The sequence below is a fragment of the Pinus tabuliformis genome, chromosome 3_1 (assembly GCF_031772625.1).
Source record: "Pinus tabuliformis cultivar Carrire ecotype Pingquan chromosome 3_1, CPIR1, whole genome shotgun sequence".
In the NCBI taxonomy this organism is placed as follows: Eukaryota; Viridiplantae; Streptophyta; class Pinopsida; order Pinales; family Pinaceae; genus Pinus; species Pinus tabuliformis.
Window position 1 is genome coordinate 141,305,566 of NC_142301.1, and position 12,221 is coordinate 141,317,786.

At 37.2% G+C, this 12,221-nt stretch overlaps 1 protein-coding gene across 1 annotated transcript; it reads left to right on the forward strand.

Annotated features, from left to right (window-relative positions):
- The first annotated feature begins 2,094 nt into the window (after positions 1 to 2,094).
- LOC149186190 (histone H4-like) lies at positions 2,095 to 2,806 on the forward strand. Its single transcript, XM_089412579.1, has one exon. It carries the CDS (start codon positions 2,162 to 2,164, stop codon positions 2,471 to 2,473), a length of 312 nt encoding a protein of 103 aa, XP_089268705.1. The 5' UTR covers positions 2,095 to 2,161; the 3' UTR covers positions 2,474 to 2,806.
- Positions 2,807 to 12,221: the final 9,415 nt, after the last annotated feature.

Genomic DNA, 12,221 nt, shown 5'->3' on the forward strand with positions numbered 1-12,221 from the left:
TGCGGTTTATAGATCTGCGGCTTTTCACTTCTCTTCGACAATCTTCTGTGGCTTTTTCTTCGGCAATCTTTTATACTCAGCAGGAGAGAATTCTCCAGATGGCTCCCAGCTTCGCGAAAATAATTGTTGGCTTAGTTCCTTCTGCCTCTGGGGGGCAAGCTCCTGCCCATATCGTCAGTGAAACCCCAACGCCCACTGTCCAGGTGGTCCAGGCCTCACTCGATGAGGCTTTGAAGTTCTCTGAAAGTGCCCTAATCTTCCGATTCAATGGTTTTTGGCCACGGTTGATAGCTCTCGACAATTGGATCTCGGAGGTATGGAAGCCTCTAATTCCTGATGCAATTAATATCTACCCCTGTGTTAGAGGTTTCTTCATAGTAGATTTTGAAAACCTTGAAAACAAACAATGTATTCTAGATTCCGGCCCTTGGTTTTGGGAAAAATCAGGGCTATTCATGAGGCCATGGAACCCATCATTCGATCCCTCAACAACAGTCATAACCTCAGCACTAGTTTGGGTGAGATTGCCAAACCTACCCTTGCATCTCTGGAATTTCTCTTCGCTAAAAGCCATGGAAATGCAATTGAGAAATTTTGCTGCAGGTGCCCAGAAACGGAGGAATATGCTAGAACCATCTATGCATGCATCTGTGTGGAAATGGACTTCAGCGTCAGATTCCCAGCTGCAATACACCTAACAAGTAAAGACTGTGTGGAACCAGAAACTCGATTATGAAAGTGTCCTCTTCAGATGTCGATCCTGCTTTGAGATAGGCCACCTAGCCAAAAATTGCCCAAAAGCCTCCCAAAAAACTTCTGCTAGAAAAAATCACCACAGATCTACATGGCGTGAAGGAGCAAAAAAAGAACATTACACTGTCTTCAAAGAAGAATACTCTCGAGAAAACTCTGAATCACAAGAAATCATGCAAGAAAGAAACAACTCTCAAGACAAGCAAGGGGAAAGCCCTGCCCAACAACAAAAGAGTGAACTCGAAAACCTCTCAAGCATCAACAATTATGAGAATTCGAATACTGCACAAAATAAATCTTCATTTAACAACAAAGCAAATCTCCTAAACCAAACTTCTTCTCCGACTATCTTCAAAAGGATGAACACAATAGATCGCGAAGCTAAGACACCAATGTCCCAAGAACAAGAACAGATGAAGGAGATGCAAGATAAAGAAAGTTGGAAGACCGCAGAGAAAAAGAAGAAAGCTACAGCACCAATCTCGCCAAGACAGACGAGGAGCCAGACAATTAGAAACTAAGAAAATTATAGGTCCGATAGACCAATTTTGGTCTCAGTGGACGTTAACCACCACCACCATCATCATCATCAATATCAACAACCAATAAAGCAAACATAGTTAAAGTAAGACTACCTTTTATTATTATTATTATCAAATTTGAAGACACCAAATTGGTGTATAAGACCCCCTTGTTTGTGGGACAAGGGACCCACCTTTGCTCAACAATTTGACCATGATAAATCTACTAAAACATATATACTCTACGACCTAAACTTGTAACCTTTAAAAAACATATACTCATAACCCAATCAATATATATAATATTTTAATTATTACCAATAATAAACCTAAACCTATCCCTCATTAAACCTTAATACATCATAACTCAGATAGCTTTACGCCATCCATATACTTAACAATCTTCTCCTCGTTTTCCTTTACAAGACTACCTCTAATCACCAATCTACAAATTTATGTAGTATATATGTTTACACACTTGGTTTTCAACGACTTCACATATACAAAAAGCATTTAAAAGACATACACTTGAGGGGCAAAAAAATTGTTCAATCTATACAAGCGTTTCGTATAGTTTAAGTTAAAATCCCAGTAATTAAATATTATTAATAGTAGAAACTTGATGGCGAATGCCTCAATCCTCGCCAATTTAATTGCAGTCGTCGATAAAAATTCATCGACGGTCCACAGGAAGAAGATTGAGTTGCAACGGATCGAGATCTCTCAATCGTTGATGAGAGGCATTTAAACTGAAACGGGGAGATTTGTCTGCGGCATACATACTATATATTATATATTCTCTTCACTCGAATCCATCTCACTTGTCTCAGTCGATTTCCATTTACTGTTTGAGTTGGGAGATTGAGAAACCCGAAGAATTCTGAAACATGTCGGGGCGTGGTAAGGGAGGTAAGGGTTTGGGGAAGGGAGGTGCCAAGAGGCACAGGAAGGTTCTTAGAGATAACATCCAGGGCATCACCAAGCCTGCCATCAGGCGTCTTGCCAGGAGAGGAGGCGTCAAGCGCATCAGCGGTCTTATCTATGAAGAGACCAGAGGCGTCCTCAAGATCTTCTTGGAGAATGTGATTAAAGATGCTGTGACATACACGGAGCATGCGAGAAGAAAGACTGTGACAGCCATGGATGTAGTCTACTCGCTCAAGAGGCAGGGCCGAACCCTTTACGGTTTCGGAGGCTGAGAGATTTTGCTTTGACTAAATTTATTCAATGGTGTCTCTTGACACCACCTTCTGGTCTCAGAAATTTCAATCCCGTTGTTATTCCTGGCTATTAAGCGTGCTGCTTCCCTTACAAGGTTGTAGGGGTTTGTTTTGCTTGTTAGCTGCATTTTTGAGGTTGTCTTCATCAAGGGTTTCAGAGAATCCTGCAATCGATGACTGTCTAACGGGGAAGTTAAGTCACGGGGTTAAAATGATTTAATTCTTAGCAAATGTATGGGCAGAAACTTGTGGTAAAGATTTGTATGAAATATTAGCCATTGAAAAAATAGCCATGAGACGAATTTGATTTGACTCGACGTCTAACAGTTTTTTCAGTTTTTTTTTTTTTTTTTTTCGATCTCTGGCATACAACCGTCTTTGAATTCACTGTTCCAATATCAATGGTGAATTTCTTCTCTATTTCTTTGTTTCTTAGCGGTCAATAAATTTTTCCAGACGCTCATGACTTAATCCATTGTAGACCAAGAAGTTGTTGTGATGCAGTCCCTTGGGGAATTGATTCCTTCATTCCTTCATGTCCAAGAAAGAAGCAATGAATGCTGCTGGACACAGTAGAGCAAGAAGCAAAACCCTCTATCAGGCTCATTGTATCAGAGAGAATGTCACATTCCGAAATGCCAAAATCAGAGCACAATACAGGTCTGCACTCATTGCTCTTAACTCTGGATAAAATAATCCCTGAATGTCCTCACGTTCCATGTCCTAACCGAAATTAATTCGTGGCCTTGGTAACCCAGTTGATGAGGCGGACTGAGGGAATTTCGGTTTTGATGAAGTGGGTCTCAATAATTGTGATGTTTCATCTTGGGATCTAATGATGTAGATTCACCCCTAAACAGGGTAACTGGGGGACGAGGGATAGGCACATTTAATGAGATTTTGCAGGCTGCAGAAAGTATGGGGAGTTTTTAGGATTCTAAATCAAGAGTGTATGATTTTGAGTTAGAGGACTTGAAGCATAATGCAGAAGTTATTGCCAATGGAATAGAATTGGAGATGAGCGCTGAAGAGGGCGGAGCATGTGGTTGAATATTTTTACCCCCCATAGATATGGGGATTATTTTGTTAGTGTAGAGTGAGAGCTGGTGGAGATGGGTTTTAGGCATAGTCCTTAGACAAGGAATACTAATATTTCTGATCTGAATATAAATAATGTCACTGAAAGAACAAAACCAGAGGTTGCAATATGGAAACAGGATTATATGGCTCATTGTAGTAGAGAATAAAGGTCCAGGGCCAGTGGAGGAAGATCTGTAATTCATCACTGTGAATCTTGCATTTTGAAAATCAGGCTGCTTTTATGCTGAAACACATTAGAACTTTTATCCAGCTTCAGTAAATTGAGCTTCATGTTTTGAGATGAAACCTAATGCAACTTCACTATTTCACCAGGCTGCAAGGCCCAGTTGTTAAGCCGGGATGTTCTCTTGATATGTTTGGACCATTTTGCTCCTCCATGGGATTTCTCTTGTCTAGACACTCATATTCTACAGAACCACCATATCAAACTGTATTTTGTGGATGGGCAGACATGAAAAATTGAGAAGATACCATGTTGGTTTGGATAAGCCATGGGCCATAGTTGTTTTTGCTCATTGTACGTGGTATGGTTGTTGTGCAAGCTTGGGAAGCAAGGGGAAGATCTATGCCCTCAAGTAGAGTATGAAACCTTGGGCCAAGCTATTACTAATATGGCATTATATTTATATGGTGCGGATCATATTATATTTATATGGTGCGGATTTATTTTGGTTGAACAAAGGCTCTACAAGCATGTAAACTTGTAAAAATAGCTATAAAACATTGCTCGAATCACAACTTTATGTGGTTGATTTAAATATATTAACTAATTAAGGAACCTGGGGCTTTGTGTCCTTAGAGAAACTAGAAAGGTGTTTTTGTTAGTAGCAAAACACCTTTCTAGTTTAGGAGCAACGGGGTCCTTGGGATAGCAGTTGAAATGATGGATTGGATCCTCCTTATTTAGTTTCAACATCGTCCTCACTTTCTCATCTAAATGTGGGAAAGAAGCATAAAAAGCAAAATGGGAAACCCCCTTCATTGGAGTAGGTAGTTGTCCTTCACACCCAACATTAGAGGAATGATGGAGAATGTGCTCATTGAGCGAGTACAAATGTCCCATGTCTTTAGCAAGTGGCCGTAAGAAATATGGAATAATATTTGTAAGATGGGTGAGTTGAACTTCTAGCAAGAGGGAATTGGGAATTTCGTTAGTGTCAAGTTATTTACCTTCATCATTCATCACAAAATACCAATTTGGGAAGGAAACTATAGCGAACGAGTAACAATATTAGTTGGTTGGATAATAGTGTAATAACATAAGCTTGTTAAATAATAGTATATGGATTATATCAAAAACTTCAACTTAGGTTGGTGTTGGCTTTTAAAAGATGACATAGGAGGTTGATCAACTAAGGTGGTAGTTTTCTTTAGATCGTGTTTAGTTTGGTTGTGTTTATAGCATATTGTGATGAAGAGTCACATGTTGGTGCTATTTGCAATATTGTGATGGATTTCATATTAGTGCAATTTGCGGTATTGCGATGGATTTTTGCGAAGGAAATTTCGGCCACAAAAATGAGATCATTGCACTTTGATCAACAATGAATAGTGATATCAGGCAAGCTACTTGCACAATGTTTAATTGCCTTTACAGAGCTGATAAAAAATATAATTCCTTGATCTATAAAGGTTCAAGTTCAATTTTGAAGTTAAATTTGGAGCATTTGATGATCTGATATTTGTTAGATAACAAAGGCTGTCAAATTTTATGGCTTGTGCGTCTTCAACTTGCACATGGGTTAAAAACAACTCAACCCTTGCAGTTGATTGTGATGTAAGATGTTGAATATGAGATCAATGGCTAAGAGTGAGTGTGGGGTTTCAACCACAATCAAGAAATTTTGTATTCCCCTACCCCTGCAGGTGTTGATCATCGTCGATTTAACAGATTTGTCTATTTGACAATCTAGATTTATTCCTCTGCTATTAATACTAAATGACTGTGATTAATGCATAAACACTAAGATTTACAATTAAAGTATGAAAACAAAGAAAATACCCAATTAAGTTTCAGAACGTAGATTCACAGAGGTAAACGAGAGTCTTCACCAAGATTAACACACTGCTACACATTGAATAGAGTCTTGGCTCTCTCGGCTCAACTACAACAATTTATTTGATCTTTGTCTCAATCTCAAAACTCTATTTATCATTCAACTCTCTCCTTTCACTCAATTCTCTATCATCTCAGCTAATCCTTTTTTGTTACATTCTCTTCTCTTTTATGAGTCAAATCTTATTTTAACTCTGCTAACAACTCGATCTCTATTTTAATCAATCTAACGATCAAATCTCTCTTTTTAAGCTCTATTATACACTTACCTTAACAATTTATCCCTTAGTCTAAAATAAGACAATTTTCTAATTATTACAATAATGAAGTAAAGATCATTTTTGAGAGATCCAACCCTCTCTCAAAACTGATTTTTGACCACTTTTTAGCCACAACATGTGAACAAACCATTACATTGCTGGCTAAGTACAAATGCTCCTACATCAGACTCCCGAGGAAAAAGGGAATTATCCCTCAGACTTTTAGGGTTTACTCCATACTTCTGCAACTTTGCTGTTGTCAACCAACTAGCATTCTTCACTGGTTGTTTTCTTCATTTCACTAGATATTAAAAATAACTTTGTTCTCTGGTTCTTTTGGATATTCTTTTCTCCAAAACAACTTCCACCTCTTTCTTAACTGTCTTTGGCATTTGTTCTTCCCAGTTTGAAAGTTTGAACTTCATCTTCTATAGTTTTTTCCTGTAGCTCTGTTTCTGTCTCTTTGTATGGACACAAATCGACAACATTGAAAATATGTGATATTCCAATCCCTTTTGGCAATTCAATTTCATAAGCATTAATTGAAAATTTTCTTACAATTCTACATGGTTCTATCTTTTTCATTTTTAGTTTATTGTAAGTCTTAGCAGGAAATCTTTCTTTTCTTAAATACACCATCACTAAATGTCCCACTTGGAATTCTTTCTCTCTCTTTTTTTTTTTTTTTAATCTACTCTCTGTTTGTATTTGCCATTGTTTTTTTGCAATCTGCGTTTGACATCTTTTTGTACTCTCTGCATCTGTTCTACAAACTCTTCAGCTTTTGCACTTCTTGTCTCTTGTTTATCCAAATTTCTGAGCTCATACACACCCTTTGGATTCATCCCAAAAACAATCTGAAATGGACTCATTCTAGTACTTCGGTTTGGAGTGTCATTATAAGCAAACTCAGCTTGAGCTAGTGCTAAATCCCACTGCTTAGGATTTTGATACACTAAACTTCTCAATATGTTTCCCAAGCTTTTGTTTACCACTTCGGTCTGTCCATCTGTTTGAGGATGGTATGCTGAACTAAAATTGAGGTTAGCACTTAGTTTCTTCCAAAGAGTTCTCTGGAAATGCCTTACAAACTTTGTATCTCTATAAGACACAATAGTTACAAACAATTCATGTAATTTTACTTTCTGAAAAAAAATAGATTAGCAATATGTGTTGCATCACTAGTATTTTTACATGCAATGAAATGTGCCATTTTGGAAAATATATATACCACAACATAAATGGAATCATTCCCCCTTTGAGTTTTAGGTAACCCCAAAACAAAATCCATGCTAACTGCATCCCATGGTCGGTTTGGTATTGGCAATGCCTGGTCCAATCTTGTATTCTAGCTTCTCCTTTTAGCATGCTAACATGTCTTGCACTTCTCAACAAATCTCTTAACATCAGTTTGCATCTTTGGCCAATAGTAAAAAGTATTTACCCGAGCAAAGGTCTTGTCTTGTCCAAAGTGACCAGATAATCCTCCATTGTGTTTCTCCTTTATTATGTTTTCTCTCATAGAACATTTGGGAATACACAACTTGTTGCCTTTAAACAATAAACCTCCTTAGATAAGATAATCTAACCACTAACTTTTGTTATGAACTATTGGATTTTGTATTGCCATATAAATATCTTTGAAATTTGCATCATCTTTATACATTTCAACCATTTCTTCAAATCCTACAACACTAACTTTTAATTCTTGCACAATGAAATTTACCCTGCTTAAAGCATCAACAACTTTGTTCAACTTACCACTTGTGTGTTTTATCACAAAAGTAAAGTTCTGCGAAAACTCTACCCACTTGGCATGTTTCTGGTTCAAATTTGGTTGTTTATGAATTGTAATGCATGATTGTCAGAATACAATATAAAATCCTTCGGTAGCAAATAATGTTTCCATTTTTTTAAGGCTTGTACAATAGCATAAAATTCTTTATCATAAGAAGAATACTTCTTCTTAACTTCATTTAATTTCTCACTAAAGTATGCTATTGGTCTCTGTTCCTGACCCAAAACTGCTCCAATTGCAACTTCACTAGCATATGTTTCAACTTGAACTACTTTTCAAAATCAGGTAATGCTAAAACCGGTTTCTTTGTGATTTTCCTCTTTAGTAGATTAAAATTCTTGTCTGCTGCTTCTGTCCATTTGAATGGTTGATTAGTCTTTTTGATTGTTTCAAGAATTGGTGCACAAATTTGACTAAAACCTCTGATAAATTTCCTATAAAAACTTGCAAGACCATGAAAAATTCTTACCTTAAATATATTCCTTGGAATAGGCCAGTTCCAAATTGCTTAGACTCTCTAGATCCATTTTCAACCCTTCTTTAGAAACTACAAATCCCAAGTAAATTAATTCTTCTTTTATGAAACTACATTTTTTCGGATTTATCAGTAGTTTCTCTTTGCAGAGTTTTTAAAACCAATTTAAGATGCTCTAGATGTTCTTCTTTACTTCTACTAAAAACTAGAATATCATCAAAATAAACAATAACAAACTTCCCTGCATATTCCTTCAAGACTTCATTCATCAATCTCATGAACGTGCTAGGTGCATTAGTGAGTCCAAAAGGCATCACTAACCACTCATACAACCCACTGTTTGTTTTAAATGCAGTATTCCATTCATCTCATTCTCTAATTCTTATTTGATGATATCCACTCTTTAGATCTATTTTAGTAAAATACTTTGATCCGCTCAAACAATCCATCAAATCATCCATGCGTGGTAAAGGAAACCTACGCCATTCACCTCCTTTCTTTGCACTGAGTACTGTTGGTACAACACATGGACTAAGACTCTATCTGATTAGTCCCTTATCCATCAGTTCCTGCACTTGTTTTCCAACTTCTGCATTCTCTTGAGGAGTTACTCTGTACGCTGCTTTGTTTGGCAAACTTACTCCTGGTATTAGATCAATATGATGACTAATACACCTGATTGGTGGCAATGCATTTGGCAACTCATCCACAATAATATCAGCAAAATCATTCAACAGAGTTTTGATTTCTTCAGGTAAATCATCTAAGTTTGTGGAAGTCAAGATTACCTTAGGTCTCCCTATGATAACAGATTGCATTTCTTCACCTTTTCCAACCTCTTACAACAACACTTTTCCACTCATCAGCATAACACTGTTTCCAGGTGCTCCTTTGTCAGCTTCATCATTCAATGGCAGCAATGTATGTTTATTTCCATCATTCTCCAGAGTATAAGTAGTTTTCCTCCCATCATGAATAGCTTTCCAATCAAACTGCCAAAGTCTTCCCAACAATATATGGCATACATCCATTGGCATTACATCACACAATATCACATCTTTATAAGTACCAATCTATATCTCTACCTTGCATTGTTCTGTCACAATAATCTGATGTCCTTTCTGCAACCATGAAACTTTATAAGGAGTAGGGTGTACTGTCTTCACTAATCCTAGCTTGTCCACCATCTATGTAGAAACAAGGTTATCAATGCTTCCATTGTCTATTATCACTTTACAACATTTACCTTTGGATTTGCATGTAGCTCTGAATAAACTCTTCCTCTGAGCTGGTTCTCCAATCTCTTTCTCTGCCTTAAGCAATGCCCTTTTCAACAACAGGGATTTTCCTACTTCAGGGGATTCTTCCTTTTCTATAATTTGAGGTGTTTCTTGCTTTGCCTCAACTACATTCACATTCCTCTGACTTGTTCTATTATAAGGACAATCCCACGATCGATGTCCCCATTCTCCACATGTGTAACATCGAATATTTCTTCCTTGACCCCTTCCTCTGGGTGCAAATATCCCTCTATTAAAATCTCCCATCTATGGTGGTCTGCTACTTGAACTTCCTGCTTCATTCTGATGTTGCTGAAACTTTGGTATGGTAGTTCCTCTACTCACTGAACTTTTCCCTCTATTCCTCTGATTTTGTTTTCTCAACATCTTCTTTTCTGCCTTCAAACCTGCTTGATAGGCATCTTCAATGGTTTTCAGACTTAGCATGCTGATCTCATCCTGTATTTCATATCTTAAACCATTGATATATCTAGCTACCTTCATCATGTGTCCTGCTCTAATACTCAATCTATAAAACTCCTCTGTATATTCTCTAACATACATTCCTTTTTGCCTTAAATTCTATAAGTGTTTGAAAAGATTTAACTGATAATCTTTTGGATAAATTTAGCTTTCATTTTATTCACCATTTTGTCCCATTGCTTGATCTTGGACTTTCCTTTTCTTGTTAGGCCGATAGGCCTTCCTATGCATCAACACAGTCGTCAACACTTTCAATTTCTTGTTGACATCTGGCATGGTTTCTTACCATTTTTGTCCGTCTGCGAAAATTAAATAGTTGTGGTCCACGTAACCCTCATTAGGTGGCGCCGCATGTTTCCGGAACCTATGATTCAAATACACCTACTTCAGCGCTGAGTAATTAAGATATGGAACCGAATATACGGATGGCGTGGAGGGTAAAAATTCTCAATGCGCGTAGGTCGGATTATTCTGCTGATTGTTGGCCACGAAGTTACCTCCTTCTTCTTTTTTTTTTTTTCTCTCTCTCTCTCTCTCTCTCTGAAAATTACCTCCTATTCGAATGCTTTTCTCAGTTATAGAGTCCCGGCGTATTGGAAATAATAGCTATTTACGGCTCTGTTTGTATCTTTCCTATTTTAACTGTCCGAGAATCAAATTTCTATAAAACATTCTAGTCGATTTTTAAAGGAAGGACATATAAAGCCGTGAATCCTTTCGCCAAATTGAAATCTATAATAAAACTGTGCCTTTTAATTTATTTTGTAATTTATTTTCCCTGGAATTGAAATCTTAGAAACTTAAGGTGAAGTTCTGTGCATTTTGCCCAAAACTGGCAGCTTGAAGATTTTTTTAGCATTGCCGAGTTTACAGGGAGTTGTTACACATTATAGGGATGATTGATTGCCCATCTATGTAGACGAGCTAACATGTGCCGAGCAAATGAAAGCTTGTCTGCCAGTTACCTCTGAGAAGCTCGAAGAATGGATGAGAGATTCAGTAATCGAGGTACGCTAATAACATTATATGAAAATCGAATATTTTGTAACTTTTCGAAGATTTTGATGCAATATTCCTGATGGCTTTCTCCTTTTTGATGCAAGTATAGTGATGGGTTTTTATTTGTAGATGAAATATAATTAATTGGTTTTCAAATTCTCTGGCAGAAATTAGGAAGATCATCATTTTGTATATATCCCGCTGGTGAAATTCTGACTTTTGCTCTTTGTTTTATTGCCTGTTCTAGCAGATTGTCAAGCATATTCAGGAAGCCCCTTTTTTGCACTATGTATTTGACAGAAAATCTCCTTCGGCAAGTTGGAAGAAACAAAGGGATTATGCGGCTATGTCTGTAAAGGTCGACAGTTGGGCTAAGATCAGAAATTCTGTGAGAGAGATATCTCCATTTGAAATTTAGTTGTATTTTTTTAATTGACAGGTTTTTTGGGGTAATTTTTTTTGTTGGCAGGAGGGTTTGGAATTGATAAATAGAAGGATGACAATGTTGTAATTAATATCAAAATCCTACTCGTGTGCAGGGAAATGTTAGTTTTCGTTTGAAGAATTGATTGAACATTGAGCAAAGGGTAGAAGGGTAACTCCTGATTTTTGAATTACGATTGTGAAGAATTTGCTCGCGTTTTTGTAACAATTACATACTCACAAAGCGATTGTTCTTATGTTTAAGTCATGAAGTGGTTTATTGAAAGAGTTCCATGAGCTCTTGCCCCATAAGGGAACTATTGTTTCTTGGAGGCCGAGAAGATAGTTAACCGAGGTTAAAAAGCCATCTGCGCAAGACTCACTGAGGTTGAACGCTGCTTTCCAAGGAAATTGCCAAAGAAATTAGAAACACCCAGAACATCAGAAGTCTACAAGGGGTTTCCTATTCTTTTGGCACGGATAATTTATCGTTAGTTGCATGCTTACGTAATTTGGGCCGTTTCAATTAATCAAATAGATGGTTTGATCAGACAATTGATCACAAAAAACCATTTCTATATCAGGAACTCTTTCCCAAATGTTTTCAATCCCCTCGGTCCATGGTCCTTCATGACATGTTTGCTTTCCTAGAGGTCGTTCAAAGAGTTTTTGTATCTGTTCTGTATTGAAACCCTTGGTGTCTGTGTTCCATTTTTTCATTTTCCTCGTCTTTTAAGAAATAATTCGATGGTGATTACATGTACAGAAGCCGCATCGCCAACGATATTGAACTTTTTAGTATTTCCTTTTTTTACAAGTTACCTAAACACCATTGGGGTTTTGCCCATTTCT

Excerpts from the sequence above, each read along its gene's own strand:
- LOC149186190 (XM_089412579.1), top strand. The coding sequence starts at position 2,162 with ATGTCGGGGCGTGGTAAGGGAGGTAAGGGTTTGGGGAAGGGAGGTGCC.